Source organism: Andrographis paniculata, unplaced genomic scaffold (genome assembly GCF_009805555.1).
Source record: "Andrographis paniculata isolate CXL003 unplaced genomic scaffold, ASM980555v1 Contig45END, whole genome shotgun sequence".
Classification (NCBI taxonomy): domain Eukaryota; kingdom Viridiplantae; phylum Streptophyta; class Magnoliopsida; order Lamiales; family Acanthaceae; genus Andrographis; species Andrographis paniculata.
In genome coordinates, this window is record NW_026137579.1 from 1,763,807 (window position 1) to 1,787,254 (window position 23,448).

At 30.9% G+C, this 23,448-nt stretch overlaps 4 protein-coding genes across 4 annotated transcripts; 3 read left to right on the top strand and 1 right to left on the bottom strand.

The window, feature by feature from the left end:
* Nucleotides 1-2,364: 2,364 nt before the first annotated feature.
* On the bottom strand, nt 2,365-4,310 carry LOC127252145 (LOB domain-containing protein 7-like). Its single transcript, XM_051276199.1, has 2 exons — nt 4,195-4,310; nt 2,365-2,839 (listed from the first exon to the last, which is right to left on the bottom strand). Exon 2 carries the CDS (start codon nt 2,833-2,835, stop codon nt 2,398-2,400), a length of 438 nt encoding a protein of 145 aa, XP_051132156.1. The 5' UTR covers nt 2,836-2,839; nt 4,195-4,310; the 3' UTR covers nt 2,365-2,397.
* Nucleotides 4,311-7,837: 3,527 nt separating this feature from the next.
* Nucleotides 7,838-10,373, top strand: LOC127251954 (cytokinin dehydrogenase 3-like). Its single transcript, XM_051275922.1, has 5 exons — nt 7,838-8,553; nt 9,050-9,177; nt 9,268-9,540; nt 9,626-9,891; nt 9,961-10,373. Exons 1-5 carry the CDS (start codon nt 8,001-8,003, stop codon nt 10,250-10,252), a joined length of 1,512 nt encoding a protein of 503 aa, XP_051131879.1. The 5' UTR covers nt 7,838-8,000; the 3' UTR covers nt 10,253-10,373.
* Nucleotides 10,374-17,293: 6,920 nt separating this feature from the next.
* On the top strand, nt 17,294-20,381 carry LOC127252117 (cytokinin dehydrogenase 4-like). Its single transcript, XM_051276157.1, has 5 exons — nt 17,294-17,955; nt 18,450-18,577; nt 19,268-19,540; nt 19,604-19,866; nt 19,957-20,381. Exons 1-5 carry the CDS (start codon nt 17,370-17,372, stop codon nt 20,252-20,254), a joined length of 1,548 nt encoding a protein of 515 aa, XP_051132114.1. The 5' UTR covers nt 17,294-17,369; the 3' UTR covers nt 20,255-20,381.
* A 944-nt stretch (nt 20,382-21,325) lies between these two features.
* Nucleotides 21,326-23,417, top strand: LOC127251545 (cytokinin dehydrogenase 2-like). The gene is made up of 5 exons (XM_051275276.1): nt 21,326-21,911; nt 22,131-22,258; nt 22,343-22,615; nt 22,691-22,950; nt 23,027-23,417. Exons 1-5 carry the CDS (start codon nt 21,326-21,328, stop codon nt 23,319-23,321), a joined length of 1,542 nt encoding a protein of 513 aa, XP_051131233.1. The 3' UTR covers nt 23,322-23,417.
* Nucleotides 23,418-23,448: the final 31 nt, after the last annotated feature.

Genomic DNA, 23,448 nt, shown 5'->3' on the forward strand with positions numbered 1-23,448 from the left:
GGATCGTCGATGAACCTAACCTTAAGCGGGGGCGGCGGCTCCTCAAACAAGTCCAGAAGGTTCGAGAGTTCCGATGCCGTTTCTTCGTCGACGACAAGCCACGCCATCGCGCCGCCGCCGTCGTCGTCCGCGGCGGCTCCTCTCCCCTCCTCCATTTCCATGTGAGTGGGAAATGTGAGTGTACGGGTGGTGTATTGGGGTGTGGTTCGCGTGGGACGCGAAGAGCCGCCACGTGGAGATATAAATGGCGGGATGAGGGCTGGTGGGTGAGAGCTGTTTGGTTGTCAGTACTGAAGTTCATTATAATTTGTGCTACCTAAACAGTCCCTGGACCACAGAACCAGTTTCATCTCTATCGTTGGTTGATTAGGTTTTTACAGAATCTGTGGTTTGGATGAATCTGATTGGTAGAGTCACGGACCTCGCTAGAATCATTGCTGTTACTGCTGCAGCACTGTTTTGATGAGGAGGAGGATGGTCTTTCAAATAATAATAATACTCCCTTAATAATCCTCATTCCACGGCCAATTTATCAATTTTACCATTTTAATTTGGCTATTGCAAATATATTTATTTTTTTTAAAATATAAAATTATTTCAATTTTTATATAATATTATACAAATGCCATCAAATAACACTACTTAATACCATAAATACTAAGGAGTATAATAGTTTTTATGTATATCAATTGTACCATATATCAATATAATATTAATATACTAAACTTTATATGAAAAAAGTAAATAAATAGATAGGCGGTGGACTGAGAGAATAATAATTTATACATCATATAATATATACTATATCAATTTATAAAAAAAAATATTTTTTATTATAATATTATTTTTTTTACTATCAATTTATTTATTTATAAGTAATTAAAAAAATATTTTAAATTAAAATACTAAACAAATACAATAACCGGAAAAATCATAAATGATCGGCAACACTCTCAATTACATTTGTTGTTGGTTTTCTAAAATTAATACAGTAAAAATAACTATTTAATTTTAAGACTATACAAATGGCCGTTTTATTTTGATTTTGATTTTTCTTCTTCTTCTTCTTATTATTATTATTATTATTTCTGTTATTTATTTATGTTGAAATATCAGTTTTCCAGACAACCAAACATTTAATGTGTGATAGCATAGAGCAGATACGAATTAAATACTTACTCTATCTATTTATCAATTTTACGGTTCATCTTTTATTGTGTCCTAACAATTTGTTTCGATATATATATATATATATATATATGCATGAGCGTGATACCCACCATATATTGTCTTAATTAACTTTACAAAATAAGTATATCGAAATGGATCACATACTGAAAGTATTAATTCACTAATACTGAATTCAATCTCAATCCTTAATTTTTATTTTAAGCTTTGATTTGAAAATTATTAAATTAAAATTTAAAAAATGATATTTTTCCAAGACCATAATATATAAGTACAAGCACAATTCTCATTCAGTGCTTGAAAATATTTATATTTACTCAGAATAATTCAAATGAATAATACTATTATTTAATTTAATTAAATTCAATTATTTGTGTGTTTTAAGAATATATTTACTATATGCAATATTAGGGAAATTTAATTAATCCGGCTAATCCAACATAGCAAACATATATAGCTATAAATGATTATTTAAATTCAAAATGATTTAATTCATAACAACAATTAAATTATTTTTTAGATGAGTATTATCCTAAATCAATATCATGCTAAACATCTATTTTATCCTTTATTAATTTAATTGAAAATAATTATATAATAAATTAAGAATACTATAGGTAACAATAGAAATCACATATACCCTCGGAAGAAGTTTTATAAATAATAAAATCTTGAATATAAAATAAATATTTATTTAAATGTAAATATATATTAATGTAACGATTCATATTAAAAATATATTTTTAATCTCATATTTTAAATAAAAAATACTACTTTCATAGGCAAAATTTATTTCTACTTTTTTAATCAATCTATTAAATTTATTTTTTAGTAAAATCAACAAATCAATAATTAACTATTGTCATTCATTTAATACTTATTCATAACAAATATCATTTGCTTTATTATATTCAATTTTTATTTATTTTAATTTTTAACTAAAATTTCAAAAATACTTTCAACTATCTTTCTATTTTTATTACTTTAATCGAGTTTCCTACCAAAATGTGTTACAAGAAAAATGCCATTGAAACCGCGACATAGGATGCACCACGTGGTGCCGTTTCTTTCGCGCCAAATCAATTGATTTTGCTTGCAAATATCCAATCGTTTAAAATACTCCAAAGTATTTTACGAAACCATAATAATAATAATAATAATAATAATAATAATAATAATAATAATATGGAGATGAAGATCATAGAACATTCAGGATGGAGGAGCAGGTGGTGCTGATGAAGATGAAGAAGGTGCTGCTGAAGACGAAGATGGTTTAGATCCCTTGTAGAAGGCGAGCATTCTGGTGACGAGATTGAGCTCCTGCTGGGCGAGTGAGAGCTGCGCGGAGAGATTGGCCTGAACGGCGGTGGGGCCGTACACAGGATTCTGTGCCCTAAGCTTTGCCTCCATAATTAGGGTTTGCACAGCTCTGTGCTTCTCCGATTGATCCTCAACCGTACCCACAATCTTAATCAAATTCTGTACGCCAAACAGCTTCTGAAGGTTCTGGAAATCTTCCTTCTTCTCCAATGGAAGCTGCTCTGCGAATACACAGTTCTCCTCGCACCTCATCTTCCTCTGGTGCTTGCACACACAGCACAGCCCATTCCCATTCCCATTCCCATTTCCATTTCCATTCCCATTCATTTTCCTTAATTGTATATATGTATATATATTTCAAATACAGAATTAATAAGTACAATGTATATTGCCTGAAGAATCATCAATAACACAAACATATATATATGTATATATATGAAAAAGAGGGGGAGGGGGGGAGGGGGTGGGTTGAGAATATTCTAGGTAACTGAATTTATATATTAAATATGGGATCAGGATTGTGTGTTTTCTGCATGGTAACTATGTGAATTATCATGATATGAATCATTATACATGGGAAGAATATCTAATTCAGAATCTTGAAATTATTATCTATGATTGAGTTTTAAAATTTTGAATTTTCAAATTTTAAAACAATGCTAGAACATGGCAACAAGTTTACAACACTATTTTTTGCTGACAATTTATATCTGTTGATGTTTGTAGTAAGAAATTTATATATAGGGCACTTAGGAAATCATGTATCACATCAACTTTGAACTTTGCCAAAGTTCATCACATTTGGGACAAAATCCTTAACAAAAGATGTTACCTAGCCCTTCCCACCTCACCAATTATATGGTTATAAGTGTTACTTATATTAATTTGAATTATTATTATTATCATTTTTAACTTTTAGACATATTTGAATAATTCTTTATAATTCATTACTTCTTTATTTTTCTCCATTCTCCCTTTTCTCCTAATTTGATGCACTAGGCGCCAAATTTTGGAATGGAGAGAAAGAAAAAGTAATGCATAATCAAAGTGTATCATCGAATTTTCGATGAAGAGATAGAATGAAAAAGACTTTAAAAGAAACTATTCCGAAAACAACAACGAACGAAGAGAAAAGAGAGGCGGCGGTCATCTTTTTTTAAAAGAATGAATAAATAATCATTGAAGTATGTGTAAAATAAAATATATTAATTTAAATAAAAAATAAATAACACTTGTCATTATTTAATTGATGGGGCGATAAATACCAAATTACACCGAAAGCTGAGGATCTCGTCATATCACGTGTAATAAGTCATATCACGTGTAATAAATTACTTATATGGAGAAAAGCTAGAACAATTTTGTGAATTGTTATATATGTAAAGCAATTCTATATACCAATCACTATAATATGTTAAATTACAATCATTATGAGAAATATTCATATATACCAAAAGAAATTGTAACTTGTGAAGCAATATTATCAAGCAGTGTGCGCATCATTGCAACAGTGGCATAAACATCTTTTTTTTTTTTTTTTTTTTTAAGATACAATTTTATTTATGGTAATAATCTGAATACGATGAATACTGAATCCACATATCTTAATCCTAGCTCAAAAAATAGTAAAATAAAAAGCACAACATCAAATCAATTTCGTCAATTAGAAAACACAGTAATTCTTACCTCAAAATTCCAAGTGCTGTAATGGTTTTTCACTTTGAAAATTGAAGACAAACAGTTGCGATGTGGAGGAGAAATGACGAACAGAGATCAGTAGAAGAAAGAAAAGAATCGAGAAGAAAGGAGAGAGGAGTAGAAACGGCGCAGCGGTGAGTTTGAATTGTAAGGACGAAAACAGAATTTGGGTCACCGCTATTTATATATGGCACCGAATTAGGGTTTCGTTCACTGTTTGTCTGAAAATTAAAAATATATATTTTAATAAAAAAATATATGCAATATTTCTATTGTACTATTAGCTATGCTAATTATTCATAGGGGATGGATTATGTATTGATGAACATACTAATTCAGGACATGCTCAATTGATCTTAATATCTTAATTTTAATTTTGTATCTAGTGGTCTTAATTAAATTAATTAGGACATTTTTTTTTTTTTAGTTTGAATCCATTTTTTTACATTATCTTGCCTCCGATCCCCGGGTCGCCGGAAGCTTGGATGTTCGTCGGAGAAGTCAGAAGATGGGCACTGCTAGAAAATGCTGCCAGTTCATCGTCCACATGAATTGCGCGGCAAAAATCATTCGTGGACTAAATAATTGAATATGTTAGTTCGGGTTGAGAGAAATAAGGTTATTGGGAATGGATATTTTTATCCATAAACTCATTTATTTTGTAATAATATTTTTTGTAATATTATTGAAAGTGTAGATATATTTTTTTTTATCAAAATAAAAATTACAATTACTAAAAGAATAAATAGATATTGATGATGAACATACTAAAATGATAAATTTACACCATTAAATAACATGTTGAATCGACCATTGTGATTAAAATTATGCATTCTAAATTAATAATCTCATTTCTTAATTATATGTAGCCAATTAGGTAGAACATCAATAAAGTAAATGCAACTTTAATTATGTTCATATAGCCTTGCAATTTCCATGTCAAAATACCTCACTTTTTATTATGGTTTTTGAAAGTTTTGAAGTTTTAGAAATTTTAGAAAATAAGAAGAAATTAAATATTTAATATAATCTTTTAAATTATTACTGGATGATATATGAATAATAACAAAAATAAATTTTTGAGTAGATGATCACTTTTTTTTGCCAGTGACAAAAAAATATATGATGGACAATAACAAAAATAATTTTATTTGTATGTAATTAGAATCTTATTTTATTATTAGCAAATTTACTTGTGTGTGTATTTGTATATGTAACAACAATTCTAGCCCAAGTCTTAGCCCTCTTCATTTTTGGAAAAACATGAAATCCCAAAGATTGATTTTTGCAAGATTTGTCACCCCTTCTTTCATTTTCTTACATGCTATAAAATCTTCCTTTTCAAATGTAAAATAAGTTTTGGAGGATAAATTACAAATTTAGTTTTGTACATACGATAATTATCCTCTTTAATGCTATGAGTTTGTTCTTTTTGTGATTTTTTTTTTTTCAAATTTTTATTACATAATTTCTACGATTATCTATATATAAAAAAAAATACTATTATCATTTAAAAAAAATATCGCATCCAAACTATTATTTAAAAAACAAAAACCAAAATTGATCATGTTTTTGTTTTGAACTTCATAAAAACCCCTTCTGAGTGTCTGTGTTCTTGTAGAGGACAAATAAAAGTGTGTCTTTGTGAAGTATTAGACCTAACTAAAATTGAGGAAACATATGGAATAAGAATAATAGTCTCATTAATATAAGATTAAATTATACATTCCTCTAAGCTTCGATATGATGTTTTATTTAAATGTTTGTATAATATAAAAAGATAAAGATGGAAGATACAAACAAAAACACCTTAGGGTTAATCTTTTCTCCCACATATATATACAAAAGTGTTTAGATTTGGGCTGCAAAGATTTGTACAAAGGTAAAGGGGAAGATTTTTACTGACTTAGGACAAACCATTACAATTTACAGATAAACAAGAAAACCAGAAACAACAAAGAAAGACAAAGAGGGTGGTGACTTATTTGTCTAAGGGACAACAAGCTAAGGGTTCACTAATAATGGTAAGAAAATTGACTTTAATAGATTTTCTTGTAGCCTCCTCAACCTACAAAGATCATCCTGCACTGCAGAAAATGAATCTTTTGGTGATATGCTTCATTCCTATTAAGTAATTTTCTTCTATTAAATCTTGACTTTAAAATAGGACTTGGTGATATGACATTCTAGCAAACATTATCATTTCTTTTTTTTTTTTTTTTTTATAAAAAAAATATATATCATTCAACTGTTAAATATGCTCATTCTTGCATCATCTTTAATTAATTAGGCCCACTGCAGCGTGATTATTAATAACTGTTAATTGCATTTCCTGGTAGAACACAAATCCACCCTTCTTTTTTTCTTTCTTTCTTTTTTTTTTTCAAGAATCAGCTTTACAATATCAGTGTGAACTCGTTTAGGAAAATATACAGAATTCAATACATACAAAACCATGAAAAGAAAGTGATAGATGTAATTTTTTGTCATGAAAATGACATTATTCATTAGTAATTTAAGTATTGTTATTTCATTCACAAGTCACACTAATGAATCACAGTATATGTCATTATAAGTATAGGTGAGCAAAATAAAATTTTATACTAGTATTTTACAACAGGTGGTATTTTTGGATGTTGAATTTGATGTTTAATAATAATAATAACAAGGGTTACTTTGTAGGTATGAAAAGATGAAGATATTTAAGGTGTGTTTGTTTGGGGGATTGGATTAGATTTCCACTGTTCATCCTTTTTTTTTTTCCCCAAAAACATCAAATCAAACACCTATTTTTTATTTTTTATATTATACTAAAAATTAATTTTACATTCAAAATATCACATTAACACCTATTTATATCACATCATACAACTGTTCAAATTCAAAATTTTTACTATTCAAATCCCAACTCAAAATCCAAACCCCCCAAACAAACACACCCTTATATAGGGCACAACTGGTGTGTTTCACAGTGGAATAGTACTCAGTAAATGTGAACACACAGATTAGAATCTTTATCATTACATTACAAACATGTAAATGTGAACACACAGATTAGAATCTTTATATTTTGAAGGATCTTTCTGAGAAGGTATCTATCTATGTATCTATGTAGGTAGCAATGTAGTAGTGTAGTGTATAGTGAGTGATATCACTTTTTAGATCCTCTCTGCAAATCTTTGGTAATAATTCACACACCCATATGTCAAAGATCTCTTCTTCCCCAACATTCACATGCAAATCATCTTTTCTATTCAATCCTACTCATCAAATTTATATATATTTTTTAATTTTCATTTATCTTAGAAATTATTTTATACATTCTTTAATGCTATGTTTATTTATAGATATCTTAATTATTTATATATTCAATTCATTAAAAAAAAATTCTATCTTTATTTATGTTCACATTAAAAAATTAGAAATATATATATATATTTTTTTTGAACTTGTCTGGTATTTTCATTAAAATTCATGTACAACTATAGGAACATATTTTTCATAAAAAAAAAAAAAGAGTATATATACATATTTTTCTCTATATATACAAATTAAATACATACAAACACACAAAGAGACAGAGACGGATAGACATAGACACACACAAATCGACACTACTTTCTCCCTCATTCCCCACCCAACATCGCACTATATATATATGTGTATGCATATATTCTTCTCTCTCAATTCTCAACCCTTCGAATCAGAAGCTCGACTCGATCTTCCCATCTTCGATAATTAATTAATTCCGATCCTCTTCTTCTTCTTCTTCTTCTGCAACAGCTATACATACCATGGGGAAGCTAATTGTAGGGACAGCCATGGTCAACGACATATCCCAACTACACAACATTTCCGACAAGCTCCTCTTCGACGAGGATTCGGTAGCATCAGTTTCCAACGACTTCGGAAACCTCGTCCTGGAGGTCCCCTCTGCAGTGCTCCATCCCTCTTCCATAGCTGACATTATCGATCTCATCAAATTCTCCAACAAATGCTCCACCCCCTTCGGCGTCTCCGCCAGGGGCTGCGGCCACTCCGTCAGAGGCCAGGCGGCGGCGCGCGGCGGCGGGGTGGTGGTCGACATGTCTTCTCTCCGGGGGAAGGGGATCGGCGTCAGGGTTTCTTGGGACCCTTCGTCAGGACATTATTATGCAGACGCCGGAGGAGAGCAGCTGTGGATGGACGTGCTACGCGCCGCCCTGGAGCACGGCCTGGCGCCGGTTTCTTGGACGGATTATTTGTATTTGAGCGTCGGCGGGACGCTGTCCAATGGCGGGATAAGTGGGCAGTCATTTCTACATGGTCCTCAGATCACCAATGTTCTTGAATTGGATGTCATCACTGGTAATATATATATATATATGTATGTATGCATGTATGTGTATATGGCATAAGTCAAAACAACATGGTTTCTAACAATTTATGTGCAGTAGAAGGAAGGGGAGGGGGGTGTTGGGATAGGGGTCTATATCAGATGATCAATGAGATATCTTTGAGAAAACTAGGTATCATACACACAAACAAAGCACAACATGTAAAAATTTGTCGCGTTTCGGAACTTTATTAGGACAACCTACATGTTCTGTGGACCTACACTAACTCATTCATAGTTTGCAATCTTGTGGACGATGTCGACAGCTGAGAGAGAACTTTTTAGGTAAGATTTTGCCATAGCAATAGCAATAAGGGGTCGGTGTTATTACTTATTAGTTAGGCACACAATTTATTATTATTATTATTATTATTATTTTTTAATAAAAACAAAATTAGATCATATATGTTTTCTACTTTTTTGGCGGCTCAAAATTAACTTTCTGCTTTCTGAATTTTATTTTTATAGGTAAAGGTGATCTTCTAACTTGCTCTCATCACATCAATTCCGACCTCTTTTTTGCTGTTCTTGGTGGCCTTGGTCAGTTTGGTATCATCACTAGGGCAAGAATCATCCTACACAAAGCCCCAACCAGAGTAAATCAATCAATTAATTAATTATTTCAGGTGGTGTCACTCAATTAATTATTAAGATAGTAATTGACATGATTTAATTTGTAAAATTAGGCAAAATGGGTTAGGCTACTTTATAGCGATTTCTCGACATTCACAAGAGATCAAGAACATCTGATTTCTTGCAAGAAAGGGCCAGATTACGTGGAGGGTTCTTTAATCACACCCCAAAGCCCTCCAAATAACTGGAGATCTTCCTTCTATTCGTCTTCCCAGCTCTCCAAGATCACTTCTTTCTTGAAAAGGAAGAAGAATGGCCATGGCCTCCTCTACTCCATCGAATTTGTCAAATATTACGACAAGCAGACCGCAGATACCATCGATGAAGTAAATTCATTAATTTAAGACGACATATATACATGTGACATGTGAGTTGTTCTTCAGGTGACTTTACAGACTGCTTTTTTTGCAGGAAATTGAGGCAGTGGTGGAAGAATTGAACTTCATCCCAGGTCTACTTTTCATGAAAGACGTACCCCTCGTGGATTTTCTTGGAAGAGTTAAAAGGCAAGACACCGACAGGTCAGAAGGACAATTAGAAGAAACACATCCATGGCTGAATCTCTTCGTACCAAAATCCAGGATCTTGGATTTCAATGCTGGTGTCTTTGTCGACATAATTGCACGGCACAACCTCTCCTCTGGACCCATCCTTTTCTACCCATCTAACAAGAAAAAGTACGACCTACCTAGTCTGTGTGTGTATGTATATATATCAGAAAAAAAATTTAATTTAATTTGGTGCAGATGGGATTGTCGAATGTCTGCTGTGGTGCCGGATGAGGACGTGTTCTATACGCTGGGATTACTGCACTCGAGCACAAGGAATGATGCAGAGTATTTCGACGAACTGAATAATGAAATAATTGAATTCTGTGAAAAGTCTGGAATCGAGATTAAGCAATATCTTCCACATTACAAATCCAGGGAGGATTGGATGAAGCATTTTGGTCCCAGATGGGAGACTTTTCAGGAGACAAAGAACAGGTTTGATCCAAGAATGATACTGTCACCCGGACAAAGAATTTTTAATGATTAATTCATTTAATTTGTACGCTCATTGGGATTCAGCTCTTTTGATGCATGTGTGAATTTGGAATTGGTTTCAGATGATATGATGACCATGGACCCTTTTTTTTTTTTTGCTGATTAATAAATTAATCTTGGTCTCCAATATGTTTTTGTTTGCTATTGAAACTATTTCAATCAAGGGTGTTTTATTTCTTGTATCCAAACAGAAGTGTTCAGTTTCATAAAACACATATTTTTTTAAATAATTAAAAAATCCCAAAACACAACTCTACCATTAAATTAAAGGTATGATAAAAAGGAATTAAATAACTATTTGATCAAATGTTTGAACATAAAGTAAACGTGAAAACCTTATTGGTTAGGTAACTTATACTTTGGTATTATATCACACTATTTTTATTTTTAAATAACCATACTCATTTATAAATTAAAGATTAAAAAAACTATGTTTTTTTTTTTTAAAAAAAAACAACTAATAAGTTGGTTGATTGGTCGTGATTGTTGGGGTGCAAACCCAAGTCTCACATCAGGAGTTGTGAAGAAAATTTGACACTCCACTAGTATAAGCTTTTTGGAAGATATTCAAAAACAAATTCGTGCAAGCTCAGTCCAAAGCGGACAATATTATACTAGTGTTAAGTTGGCTCAGTCTCAACTCTGATATCAGAGTCCGGTTCGCATTGGACGTTGATTGTGTTAGTAGGCGTGACCTGCGGATGAACCTTTTGTAATAGACACTACAAGGTGGCAAGTGAACTCCACTAGTAATCTTTGTGTACATGTGCTTTTATGTCAAATACTTTTTTTTTAAACAATAAACTATATATATTTAAATGGGCCTGAGGGGCCCTAGCTAGCTAAGTGTTCTATAGTTGGTTAGTAATTAGTACACGTATGATATGATGTTAAATGAATTAAATAAATATTTGGAAAAGTTAAATAGTTGGATTAAAATAGAGAAAGTAATTAATGTTGTTATTGAGCCAGATGAAGTGAGAAAACAAATTAAATATGACTGAAAAAGTGTGGGAGCTAGAGATTTTTTTTTTTTTTTTTGTTAAAGTAATAAAGCTATATTCTCTTGTTTTGATGTATTGTAACAATAATTCGGATTTGATACAATGACAAAATAATATTAGAAAATAAAAGAAAATGAATAAGAAGAAATTACATTATTTATTTATGTATTTTATTATTATTATTTAATTATAATGTGAAAATCCGTCTCTCCTATTCTTCAACTACGTTGGATAAATTTTCGACCGAATGTAATATCCTGTATCCGAATAAGAATATAAGAAATCGGTGAACTTTAGAATTAAGGGGATTGAGCAATGATGATGAAGGGGGACAGCCATATATAAGCTTGTTCCTTACTTTTCATACAAATTATTATTTTCCCTATTTATAATCAATAAATATTTGATACTAATGGATGATCAGTACTATAAAAGTGACCAAAATAATACATTATATATATATATATATATGTAAGAGAAACCTAATTATGGGTAAAGAATAATGTGAGTGCACGCACGAGTGATTCGCGAAATCGGCACACACTTAAGTCGGCCAAAAGTGAGTGTAATTAGGGCCTAATGGCTACTACTACTACTAGGGACATTTAAAAAAATAAATGTAAAACTATCATTACATGCATGATAAAGGCCGAACATCTTATGATTATATTTTCAGGAATTTCGGGCTTCAAAGTCCCTTTTCGAAAAAAAAAAAAAAAATAACACGATCACCATTTATGATTTTTCTCAATCGTTAGGTAAAATTTCACTATCTATTACGCCGCGATAAGATGACTTATGATTTAAACCTTGTCAATATATTTCCGATCGAGCCTATCGCAAAAGACTAACATGATTTGCAGACTATTATATTAGACTTAAAAATTTATCTAATACGTTTTTTAAAATAACAAATATGATTCTTAAATTACATACTACATTGTACATGCTAACATTACATATATTCAATATATGCATTAAAATATTTTTAATTTTTACTTAAATTATAAAAATATTATTACATATACAATTATTTTATATATCATTATATATATATTTATAGATATAATGTTTATATATATATGTGTGTGATTCTAACATGGGAGCATAATGATTTATGTGTCGCCCACGCGTGCCTGCACACGGACTAGACAAGACAATAAGCAAAAGGAATATTAATTAATTAATTAATTAATTGCGTAAATCAATTGATTAGTAATTCCGAATAAATTTCATGTAATGATTGGAGTTGGGTGAGTTCATTCACACGTGAAATTTGATTAGGGACATCATTATCCTATCACCTTTTCATATATAGCTCTAATTATACTAATCAAGATCATAACGTAGTGGTTTAATTGCATGCATGATACTCCATTATGTAAATGCTGTATTTCATTGTCTTCAACTAAAAATAAGAAAATTCTAAATTTTATTTATAAATATAATCAATTACCTCGCTTAATTATCATTTTTTTTTATAATTATCATATATTTTTTAAAATAATATAATTTCGTCCCATAGCATTGAATCTGCCTTCAAAACATCAACTATTTATTGAACGAAGAAAAAAAAATTATTATTACATTTTTTATCCCGTAAAGGATAGTCTTGTCGTACGGAATGAACTTGTAATCATAAAGTCATGAGTTTAAATTTTTTACGTCTCCATATTTTATTTGTCACATATGATTCGTTTACTATGAATTGTCTTGTCACACTTAGTTTGTAAGTTACTAGATCCAAAATGTACTCATAGAGACGAAGAGTAAGAGTTGCTGGTTCCCTTTACTATTCTTCTTCAAAACATATATATATATATATATATATTTTCTGTTTTTGTAAAATGTAAATGTGATTAATGTAATCTTTATTGTGTTTTTAACATATTTTTTTATAGTCGATTTTATAATTAGTCGTAGAAGCTTGAATTTAAATGCGTTAGCATATCTGTATATATGTTTATTTTGGAACAAAATTATGGGCTGATGCGTTTTATTAGTAAAATTAACGACTCTCTCATATATAATTAATTAATTTATTAATTTTTGGTGATGGGCTGATTAGTCAATAATATTTTGACATACATTTTTATTAATATTATCAAAAAATACATCATATACATAAATTCATACATATATATTCTATTCCTTACAAAAAAATAATAATAATTCAACATAATATATATATTTAAATTACCAACAATTTTTTATTATTATTATTATTATTATTATTATTATTATTATTATTATTATTATTATTTCTCTTGAAGGGTTCAAGAAATACAAAAGGCCCAAAAGAGGGATTTGTGTTTGCTGCCCTAATTCAACTATGAAACTTACAAAATTTATAATACTCCTTCATCCCTTAAAAAGATAAATTAAAACTATTTCTTTTTTTGCACTTAATTTTCGAATATTAAGATTATGTATGTATATAATACAAATAAAAATAAAATGACATTCATATTCGTATTAGTAGTGTGTATATTAGTTTTGCAATTGGTTAATTAAATACAAGTGATGATATTTATATAATATATGGTAAATTATAAATGTGTTTTTAATATTAAATTGATAAGTACAATTATAAAAAATATAAATACTTTAATTTGAGACAAATAAATAAATAACGGATACCTTATTAATAGACAGTGGGAGTAAATTACTTTTGATATATAATAAAATAATTATAACAATAAGTTTTTCGACTAAATTGATTTTAATTGTATTTAATTATTGTAAATTTGATATAAGAAAAATTATTTTTGTTAAAAATATTTAAATATTTTTAATTATATCCTCTAATTAAACAATAAAAATAAATAATAAATTTAAGTCTTTGGTATAATATTCATAATAGTAACATAGAATATTGTTGTGAAATGAATGTAATAACAATAAGTGTTATTTATAAATTTAAAAAGTTATATAAAATAGTATATAATATAAAATATATATATAGAGAGAAATTTTATTTTTATTTTTTTAACTCTACGAATTAAGAATTAATGATATATATATATATAGTTTTCTAATATGAATGTGTTAATTATACTTCAATTTTCATGCTCATAGTCTAAATAAAATCAAATCAAATAATTTGGCTCAAAAAATCAATATTCTACAATATAATATTTGTCTTTATTAATGATTTCGAAAATCTTAATGATTCAATCAATCCATACACTTTAGCAAATACAATGATTTTTTTTGTTAGAGGAATGCTCTATTGTCTGATTTAAATTCAAAAATTTCAACGTTTGGTGAGTCGTTTAAAGGAGGATGAGTATGAACAAATGGATATTTAGCAGTGAAGGATCGGATCATTCATAATAATTAAAAAGACACATAAAAAAATTCCATATGTCAAAAACTGTTTTTGGAATATTTTCAAAAATTTTAGCTATAAAATAATAAAGAATAGTATATAATTTGTATCAATAATACACTCACTAATTTGAATATTGAATTGCATTGTCTGCTCTAATTTTTATCAACAATATACATATATAGATATCTCTATCTAATTGTGACATAATGTAGATATAAAAACTTGGGTCAAAATTTTAAAATGGAAGTTGACACTGACACACACCCAAAATCTAATAATAGTAGAATTCAATATAAACACACATCAATAATTTATTATTAGTGTTTATATATAGCATCTATAAATTAAATTGAATTGAATAATTTTAGACCAAAAATATATCAGGCAATATATAATCTAACCTACCTATATAGAAATTTACTAGCATTAACATGCATTAAAAGGAAATCTTAATTAAAATCTTTTTTCTTTTTCTTATATAATATATATATATATATATATATATTGTCCTACTTAAGTTGTTAACAGCCCAACAACTTCAATATTAATACTATTGTGAGTGCAAATTTAGGGCTAGGACAATAAATTTGATTTTTATTTATTTTAAGATACAATATCAAAATGTTGTTGTTAAGGACAAAAGTAATAATTTCATCTCAAGATAAAATAGAATATTTGATCAGCAGAGAATTATTTTATTGTTACCACACATTCATCTACATTATTTTTTTCTTAAAAAAAAAAAAAAAAAACATCATACTAAATATGGGGTTTTTTTTTTTTTTAAAATGAGAATATTAAATATATATATATATTTCCTTTCACAATACAATAGATAAAATACTAGCTTTTACTATTTCCAACATTTTTTAAAATTTCAAAACTTTAAAAGTCACTATCTAAATAAATGGAGACTGCATATTAAATAAACAAAGAAGATTTAGTCAAAATGGTCTGATTTAAATAGTAGAATTTAAATATTTTATTTGAACAAAATAATAATAATCAACAAATCTAGATAATTGCATTTCTAATCAATATGAATCTTGGAAGATCTTCCTTGAGATCTTTGGTATGGAAAATGGAGTGTATGAATCTTAAGGGAAATTGATATGATGCACAAATTGTTAATTATTAATTATTAAATAGCTAGTTTAGCTACCTTGACAAGTTTACATGCCTTGAAAAGACTTCTTCTTGATTGTATCTTTTATTTGTAAAAATAATTACCTATGTGTTGGGTTAAATTTTCTAAAAGAATTTTGTATGATGAATAACATTTTCAATGTTAATTAATGGGTTTAGTGTCGTAATATATTTTCTATATCTCAACAGAAAATATCATTTTTACTATTTTAATATGTTCTATTAAAAAGTATCTATTTTCTGTTATATTAAAAATAATTGTACACTATAATTACAAATATTTTTTAATATTTACATAAATTAAAAATTTATAATTACACATGCAATTAATGTATACATAAAATATAAATGGTACAAATATCAAAATTATCTTATATACTTCCACTAACTAATCAAAATATTACTATTGATTATTTTATATATATATATATATATTAAACAAGCATTAGACAAACACAAAATTAGGACTTTTGTCTTGTAAGGACTATCCGTTGTTAGTACACTTGTTTCGTAATTCTTTGGATCTGTTCTTTTATAGTTTGATTTTATTTAATTGTTTTGATTTTTTACTTGAATAATAGTTTATGTTTCATGAAAATAAATTATATATTTTTTAGAAAAAATACAATAATTGCATGATAAAAAATAAAGTAAAACTAAGCTAAAGAACAGATCATTTATATTCTCAAAACAGTTATATTTCACTAATTTTTTAGTCTATTTCTAACAAAGGACTACTAAAATGGTAAAAATTTACATATATATACATATATTGATGTCTTATTGTACTGCTTTGTAATTAGTCATCATAATGTGACAGTACATAAAATATAAATTAGTAACACATAAGATATAAATTAAACAAATATATGTTAATATAATATAAATATAACACACAAAACTAGTCCATACATCAAACCAACTATGCATTTAAAATATAACAGACAGTTAATGCTGACAATACATACAATATATGTAATATTAATTGAATGATAAAGTAGGATTTTTTATTTGAATTTAAATAATATTTTGATATAATAATTTATAAATAAATAAATAAAATTGTTAGAATCATATGGGATGAATTTTTGTTTGAAAGCATAAACAAACAAGCTCGTAGACTTTTGCAAAGTGACTTAATTAAATGCACCTCATTTGTGTGACTTATTTATCATTATTTAATTTGTCATTTTATTCAACGATCTTAATAATTTATATTGAATAAATACATGTAACATGATTGATACAAATTAAATAATGTATCCACCCTAATTGTGTTCTTAACTATAAGATATATGTTATTAATTTAGTCAGTATATATATTTTATAATGTGCTTTTGGTCTTTCTATATATATATATATATTTTTTATTTCGTTCAACAAATTTATAATATAGTTCGACATGTTTATATCATTATTCAATAATTAAGGACTTATTTATTGTCACATAGTATGATTTAACATACTTTCTTTATATATATATATAGTTCTGAAAATTTCATAATTCTAAAATAAATTCATATATTATATATAGCCCCTCTAACTACGAACACAGCGATCCATTAATTAATTGTAATTCTCAGAAACCAAACCTTAAAAACAATATATTTTCAATTCTCTGAGTAATGGCGATCCAGCTTCGTCTCCTTCACTACACACTTTTTCCATTATTACTCATCGCAGCTTCCGTAAATGCAAATCAACGGCCAGGATCTCTCCCCCTCCGCAACGACTCCGCCGCCGTCCGATTAGCCTCCACGGACTACGGAAACCTGGTGCACGAAATCCCATCTTCAGTTCTTTTCCCGACGTCCGTCGACGACATCGTCGATCTCATCAAATTATCCAATCATAACGATGACCATCGCCGGCGGGGGGTTGCCGCCAGAGGGCACGGCCACTCCATCCGGGGACAGGCGATGGCGCGCGGCGGAGTGGTGGTGAACATGGCGTCTCTCAACAGGTCCTGCAATGGAGCTCGGATTCAGGTGGTTCGTGACAAAGAATTAGGGTTTTACGTCGACGTCGGTGGGGAGCAGCTCTGGATCGACGTGCTCCAGGCCACGCTCCGGCAGGGCCTGGCGCCGGAGTCCTGGACCGACTATCTGTACCTCACCGTCGGCGGGACGCTGTCGAACGCCGGAATCAGCGGGCAGGCGTTCTTGCACGGGCCTCAGATCAGCAATGTTCTTGAAATGGATGTTATTACAGGTAATTTTTTTAATTCAAAACAAACCCTAATTCTTGTAATTTAATTTTTTTTGTTTTTTTAAAAAAAAAAAGGAAATTGCAATAATGTGGAGACATGGGCATGAAAATAATTTAATGAATTATGAAGGAAAGTGGGTATATTTACGTATGTGTGGGTAGTAAAATTCCAAAAGGGTGTGTTATGATCCGATTGTGCAAAAATCCAAAGGGTGTAAGAGATGGTCTAGTGTCATTGAAATTATCGTGCACGAAACTTTAAATATATATATATATATATATGATTTCAGAATAATTAATTATTATGTGTTTATCAGTTATCACTATCGCAGCTGGCTATATATAGTAAGAGCTGTTATTTTGAATGACTTGAATGAATCAGTCTGTAACATCATCCATTATTACATTATTATTTTTATTACGCTCAATCTGTTTGGACATATTCTTTGAATAGCAAGCACATATATATTAATTAATTAAGTGGTGAGTTTTTACAGGCAAAGGAGAACTGATGACTTGCTCAAAAGACAAAAACCCTGATCTATTCTTTGGAGTTCTTGGTGGTTTGGGACAATTTGGCATCATAACCAGGGCAAGAATTCCACTCGCCAAAGCACCCACAAGAGTATGTCATTATATATACCCACATTTTCGGATTTGATTTGATTTGATTTTTTGCATGTATCATCAACCTAATACTAATATTATATTACTTGAATAAATTAATTAAACAAACATTTTCTAACTACTAATTATTAATAAAGTCAATGTGGGTGGCTGCACAAATATAATTGAATCAAATTATTATACATATATATATATATATATATATATACGTAACGTAATCTATTTAGAAATTGACTAACAAATTATTGTGCCCAATAGAAACGCAATAGGGTGTATATATTTGTCGACGTAAGCGTTGTTATCCGATTTCCCGACACGGTCCAACTTTGTTGCCACAAAAAATATTCAGTATCTATAAATTTGATATAATATAATAAGATTAATGACCATAAACTAATTAATTAATTATGTTTCTGGTCAACAAACCCATTCGATCTGTCCCTCTTTTTTAATTTACTTAGTCTATTATTACACTTATCAATGCTATATAACATACATTTTTATTTATTTATTTATTTATTTCTACTCTTTTGACTGACTATACACATATTATTCGTATTTTACAATAGTTGTGATCACGACGTGCAAACCGGCCAGAAAGTATACAATTAGTCTTAATTAATTAATTAGTATTATTACATAGAAAGTGATCGCTACGGTAATAAATAATTACTGTCTGCGTATACAGGTGAAGTGGGCATTTTTGGTGTACAGTAATTTTTCAGATTTCTCTCGAGATCAAGAGAAGCTGATAGCTTCAACAATGGCACCAGCTCCTGACTTCGTGGAAGGACTTCTGGTGACGACTGAGAATATTACACAGCAATGGAGGTCTCGATTCTCATCTCCTTCGAACCAATCCGCCATTGCTGACCTCCTCAAGAAGCAGGGAATCCTCTACGCCATTGAAGTCGTCAAGTACTACCACAGTCACACTCCAGCATCACCTCCCACCGACAAGGTAATTAATCAGTTATTAATTAATAAACTGCTTGATTTCAATTTTCTAATTAATTAATGTCAGGAATTTGAGAGGTTGCTGAAGCAGCTGAGCTTCATTCCCAGCTTCATTTTCAGCAGAGACGCCTCCTACTTTGAGTTCCTCACTAGGGTTTCCAATTTGGGAAATTTACCAGCACCGATCCCTTTCCATCCATGGTTGAATCTCTTCATACCCAAGTCTCGTATCTCCGATTTCAACGCCGCCGTCCTCGCCGGAATGCTCCCCACCCTCCCCCACCCCGATCCCTCCACCGTCTACATCTTCTACCCATTAAACCGCAACAAGTACGTATATACCTACACATACAACATCAATTAATTATTACATATACATATGTATATATATATATAATTGTATGTATATGTATTGTGCAGATGGGATGCTAGGATGTCGGCAGTGACGCCGGACGAGGAAGTGTTCTACACGCTGGGGCTGCTGCACACGAGCACCACTTCCGACAACGCTGAGATTAACGACAAGTTCAACGATGAGGTAATGAGAATCTGCAGAGAAGAAGGGATCCAGGTGAAGCAGTACTTCCCTCATTATCAATCCAGGCAAGAATGGATCAACCACTTTGGACCCAAATGGCCAATTATGAAACACAAAAAGGCCATCTTTGATCCCAAAAGGATACTCTCGCCAGGCCAAAGAATTTTCAACCATATATGATCCTCTGGTTTTACTGTATTGTCGATTTTATTTTCTTATAATTTAGGGTTTGTGAAATCAATGTCGACCATAATAAATACTTACGTTCGAAATTTGGCGCACGAATTATTTTTAACGAATATTTTGTTTTGGGCCCAAATTGGAATGGATCGGTTTAAAGAATTTTTTAATCATAAGCCCATTAAACTTATTGAGCCCAAATAAATCAGCCCAATGATTATGAGCTTCATGAGCTGCGGAGGCTCCGATGAGTTGGTGAAGGAAGCAATCCTAGAAGTGAATAACGACATGAAATCTCGTGAGAAAACCCAAAGAAATAACGCTAGTGGCGACAATAATGGCAGTGGCCATTGTAGCAAATGACTTGAGGAAAGATGAAAGTTTTGTAAAATACTAGTAATTGTAATAATCAAGATTTTAACATATTAATTTATATAATACAAATAAAATATATATATTTGTCATTACCGTATATTAATTTTATAAAAAAAGTTAGGAATTTTAAAATTAAATAAAAATACTTGTTAATTTAAGACATATATATAAATGAATTTTGAATGATCATAAATAAATTTATCGAAAATAAAAAATATTATAAACGGATAAAAAAAATGAAAAGAATTGTATGAGATGGAATGGAAGGAATATAATATGTTAATTTTTAAATAGTAAATTATATACTTTAAATAATTGAAATTTATATAAATTAATATTTAAAAATTGAATTTAAAAAATAAAGATTAAAATTTTTAAAATATGATATAAAACGTGTAAATGGTTAATATTTTTAAATATATTTACAGATAATTCCGTTAAATTTAAAATTTCAAAATTTTTTTAATAATATTTAAATTTATAATTATTGGGTTATTAATTATGGTAACCTTTCTAACTAACGTGATAATTAATTTTTAACTAAATTAAATTACTTACTTAATTTAAAATTATTACCAAACAATTTTGAATCTAAGAGCAGCTCATATATTATATATAGCGCCTCTTTGAGCGAAACATAGCTCCATTAGTTAACTGTAATTCTCAGACATCAAAGCTTAATTAACAGTATCATAAATGGCGATCCAGCTTCGTCTCCTTCACTACACACTTTTTCCATTTCTACTCATCGCAGCTTCCGTAAATGCAAATCAACGGCCAGGATCTCTCCCCCTCCGCAACGACTCAGCAGCCGTCCGATTTGCCTCCACGGACTTCGGAAACCTGGTGCACGAAATCCCATCTTCAGTTCTTTTCCCGACGTCCGTCGACGACATCGTCGATCTCATCAAATTATCCAATCATAAAGATGATCATCTCCTGCGGGGGATTGCCGCCAGAGGGCACGGCCACTCCGTCCGGGGACAGGCGATGGCGCGCGGCGGAGTGGTGGTGAACATGGCGTCTCTCAACAGCTCCGGCAATGGAGCTCGGATTCAGGTCTTTCGGGACAAAAAATTAGGGTTTTACACCGACGTTGGCGGGGAGCAGCTATGGATCGACGTGCTCCGGGCAACGCTCCGGCAGGGCCTGGCGCCGGAGTCCTGGACCGACTATCTGTACATCACCGTCGGCGGGACGCTGTCGAACGCCGGAGTGAATGGACAGACGTTCTTGCACGGGCCTCAAATCAGTAATGTTCTTGAATTGGATGTTATTACAGGTAATTTTTAAAATTCAAAACAAACCCTAATTCTTTTAATTATATGTATATAAGAGCTGGCTATATATAGTAAGAGCTGTAATTTTGAATGAATTGAATTTATCAGTCTGTAACATCATCCATTATTACATTATTATTTTTGTTATGATCAATCTGTTTGGACATATTCTTTGAATAGCATATATATATATATATTAATTAAGTGGTGAGGTTTTACAGGCAAAGGAAAATTGATGACTTGCTCAAAACACAAAAACCCTGATCTATTCTTTGGAGTTCTTGGTGGTTTGGGACAGTTTGGCATCATAACCAGGGCAAGAATTCCACTCGCCAAAGCACCCACAAGAGTATGTATATATATATATATATACACATATATAATTATATATACCCAGATTTTCTGCAGATTTGATTTGATTTTGTGTATGCAGGTGAAGTGGGCTTTTGTGGTGTACAGTAATTTTTCAGAATTCTCTCGAGACCAAGAGAAGCTGATAGCATCAACAATGGCACCAGCTCCTGACTACGTGGAAGGACATCTGGTGACGAATGAGAATATTACACTGCAATGGAGGTCTCAATTCTCATCTCCTTCCAACCAATCCGCCATTGCTGACCTCCTCAAGAAGCAGAGAATCCTCTACGCCATTGAAGTCGTCAAGTTCTACCACAACAACACTCCAGCATCACCTCCCATCGACAAGGTAATTAATTAGCTATTAATTTATTCACTAATTGCTTGATTTTAATTTTCTAATTAATTATTTAATTATTGTCAGGAATTTGAGAGGTTGCTGAAGCAGCTGAGCTTCATTCCCAGCTTCGTTTTCAGCAGAGACGTCTCCTACTTTGATTTCCTCACTAGGCTTCCCAATTTGGACAATTTACCAGCACCGATCCCTTTCCATCCATGGCTGAATCTCTTCATACCCAAGTCTCGCATCTCCGATTTCAACGCCGCCGTCCTCGCCGGAATGCTCCCCACCCTCCCCCCCAATCCCTCCGCCTTCTACCTCCTCTACCCAACAAACCGCAACAAGTACGTATATACCGACGCATACAACATTACTTATTACATATATATATATATAATTGTATGTATATGTATTATGCAGATGGGATGATAGGATGTTGGCAGTGACGCCGGACGAGCAAGTGTTCTACGTGCTGGGGTTGCTGCACACGAGCACCACTTCCGACAACGCTGAGATTCTCAAGTTCAACGATGAGGTAATGAGAATCTGCAGAAAAAAAGGGATCCAGGTGAAGCAGTACTTCCCTCATTATGAATCCAAGAAAGAATGGATCAACCACTTCGGACCCAAATGGACAATTATGAAGCACAAAAAGGCCATCTTTGATCCCAAAAGGATACTCTCACCAGGCCAAGGAATCTTCAACCATGTGTGATCCTCTGGTTTTACTGTATTGTCGATTTTATCTTCTTAGAAGATAGGGTTTGTGAAATCAATCTCAACCATAATAAGATAGGGTTTTAACGAATATCTTCTTTTGGGCCCAAATTAGAATGGATCGG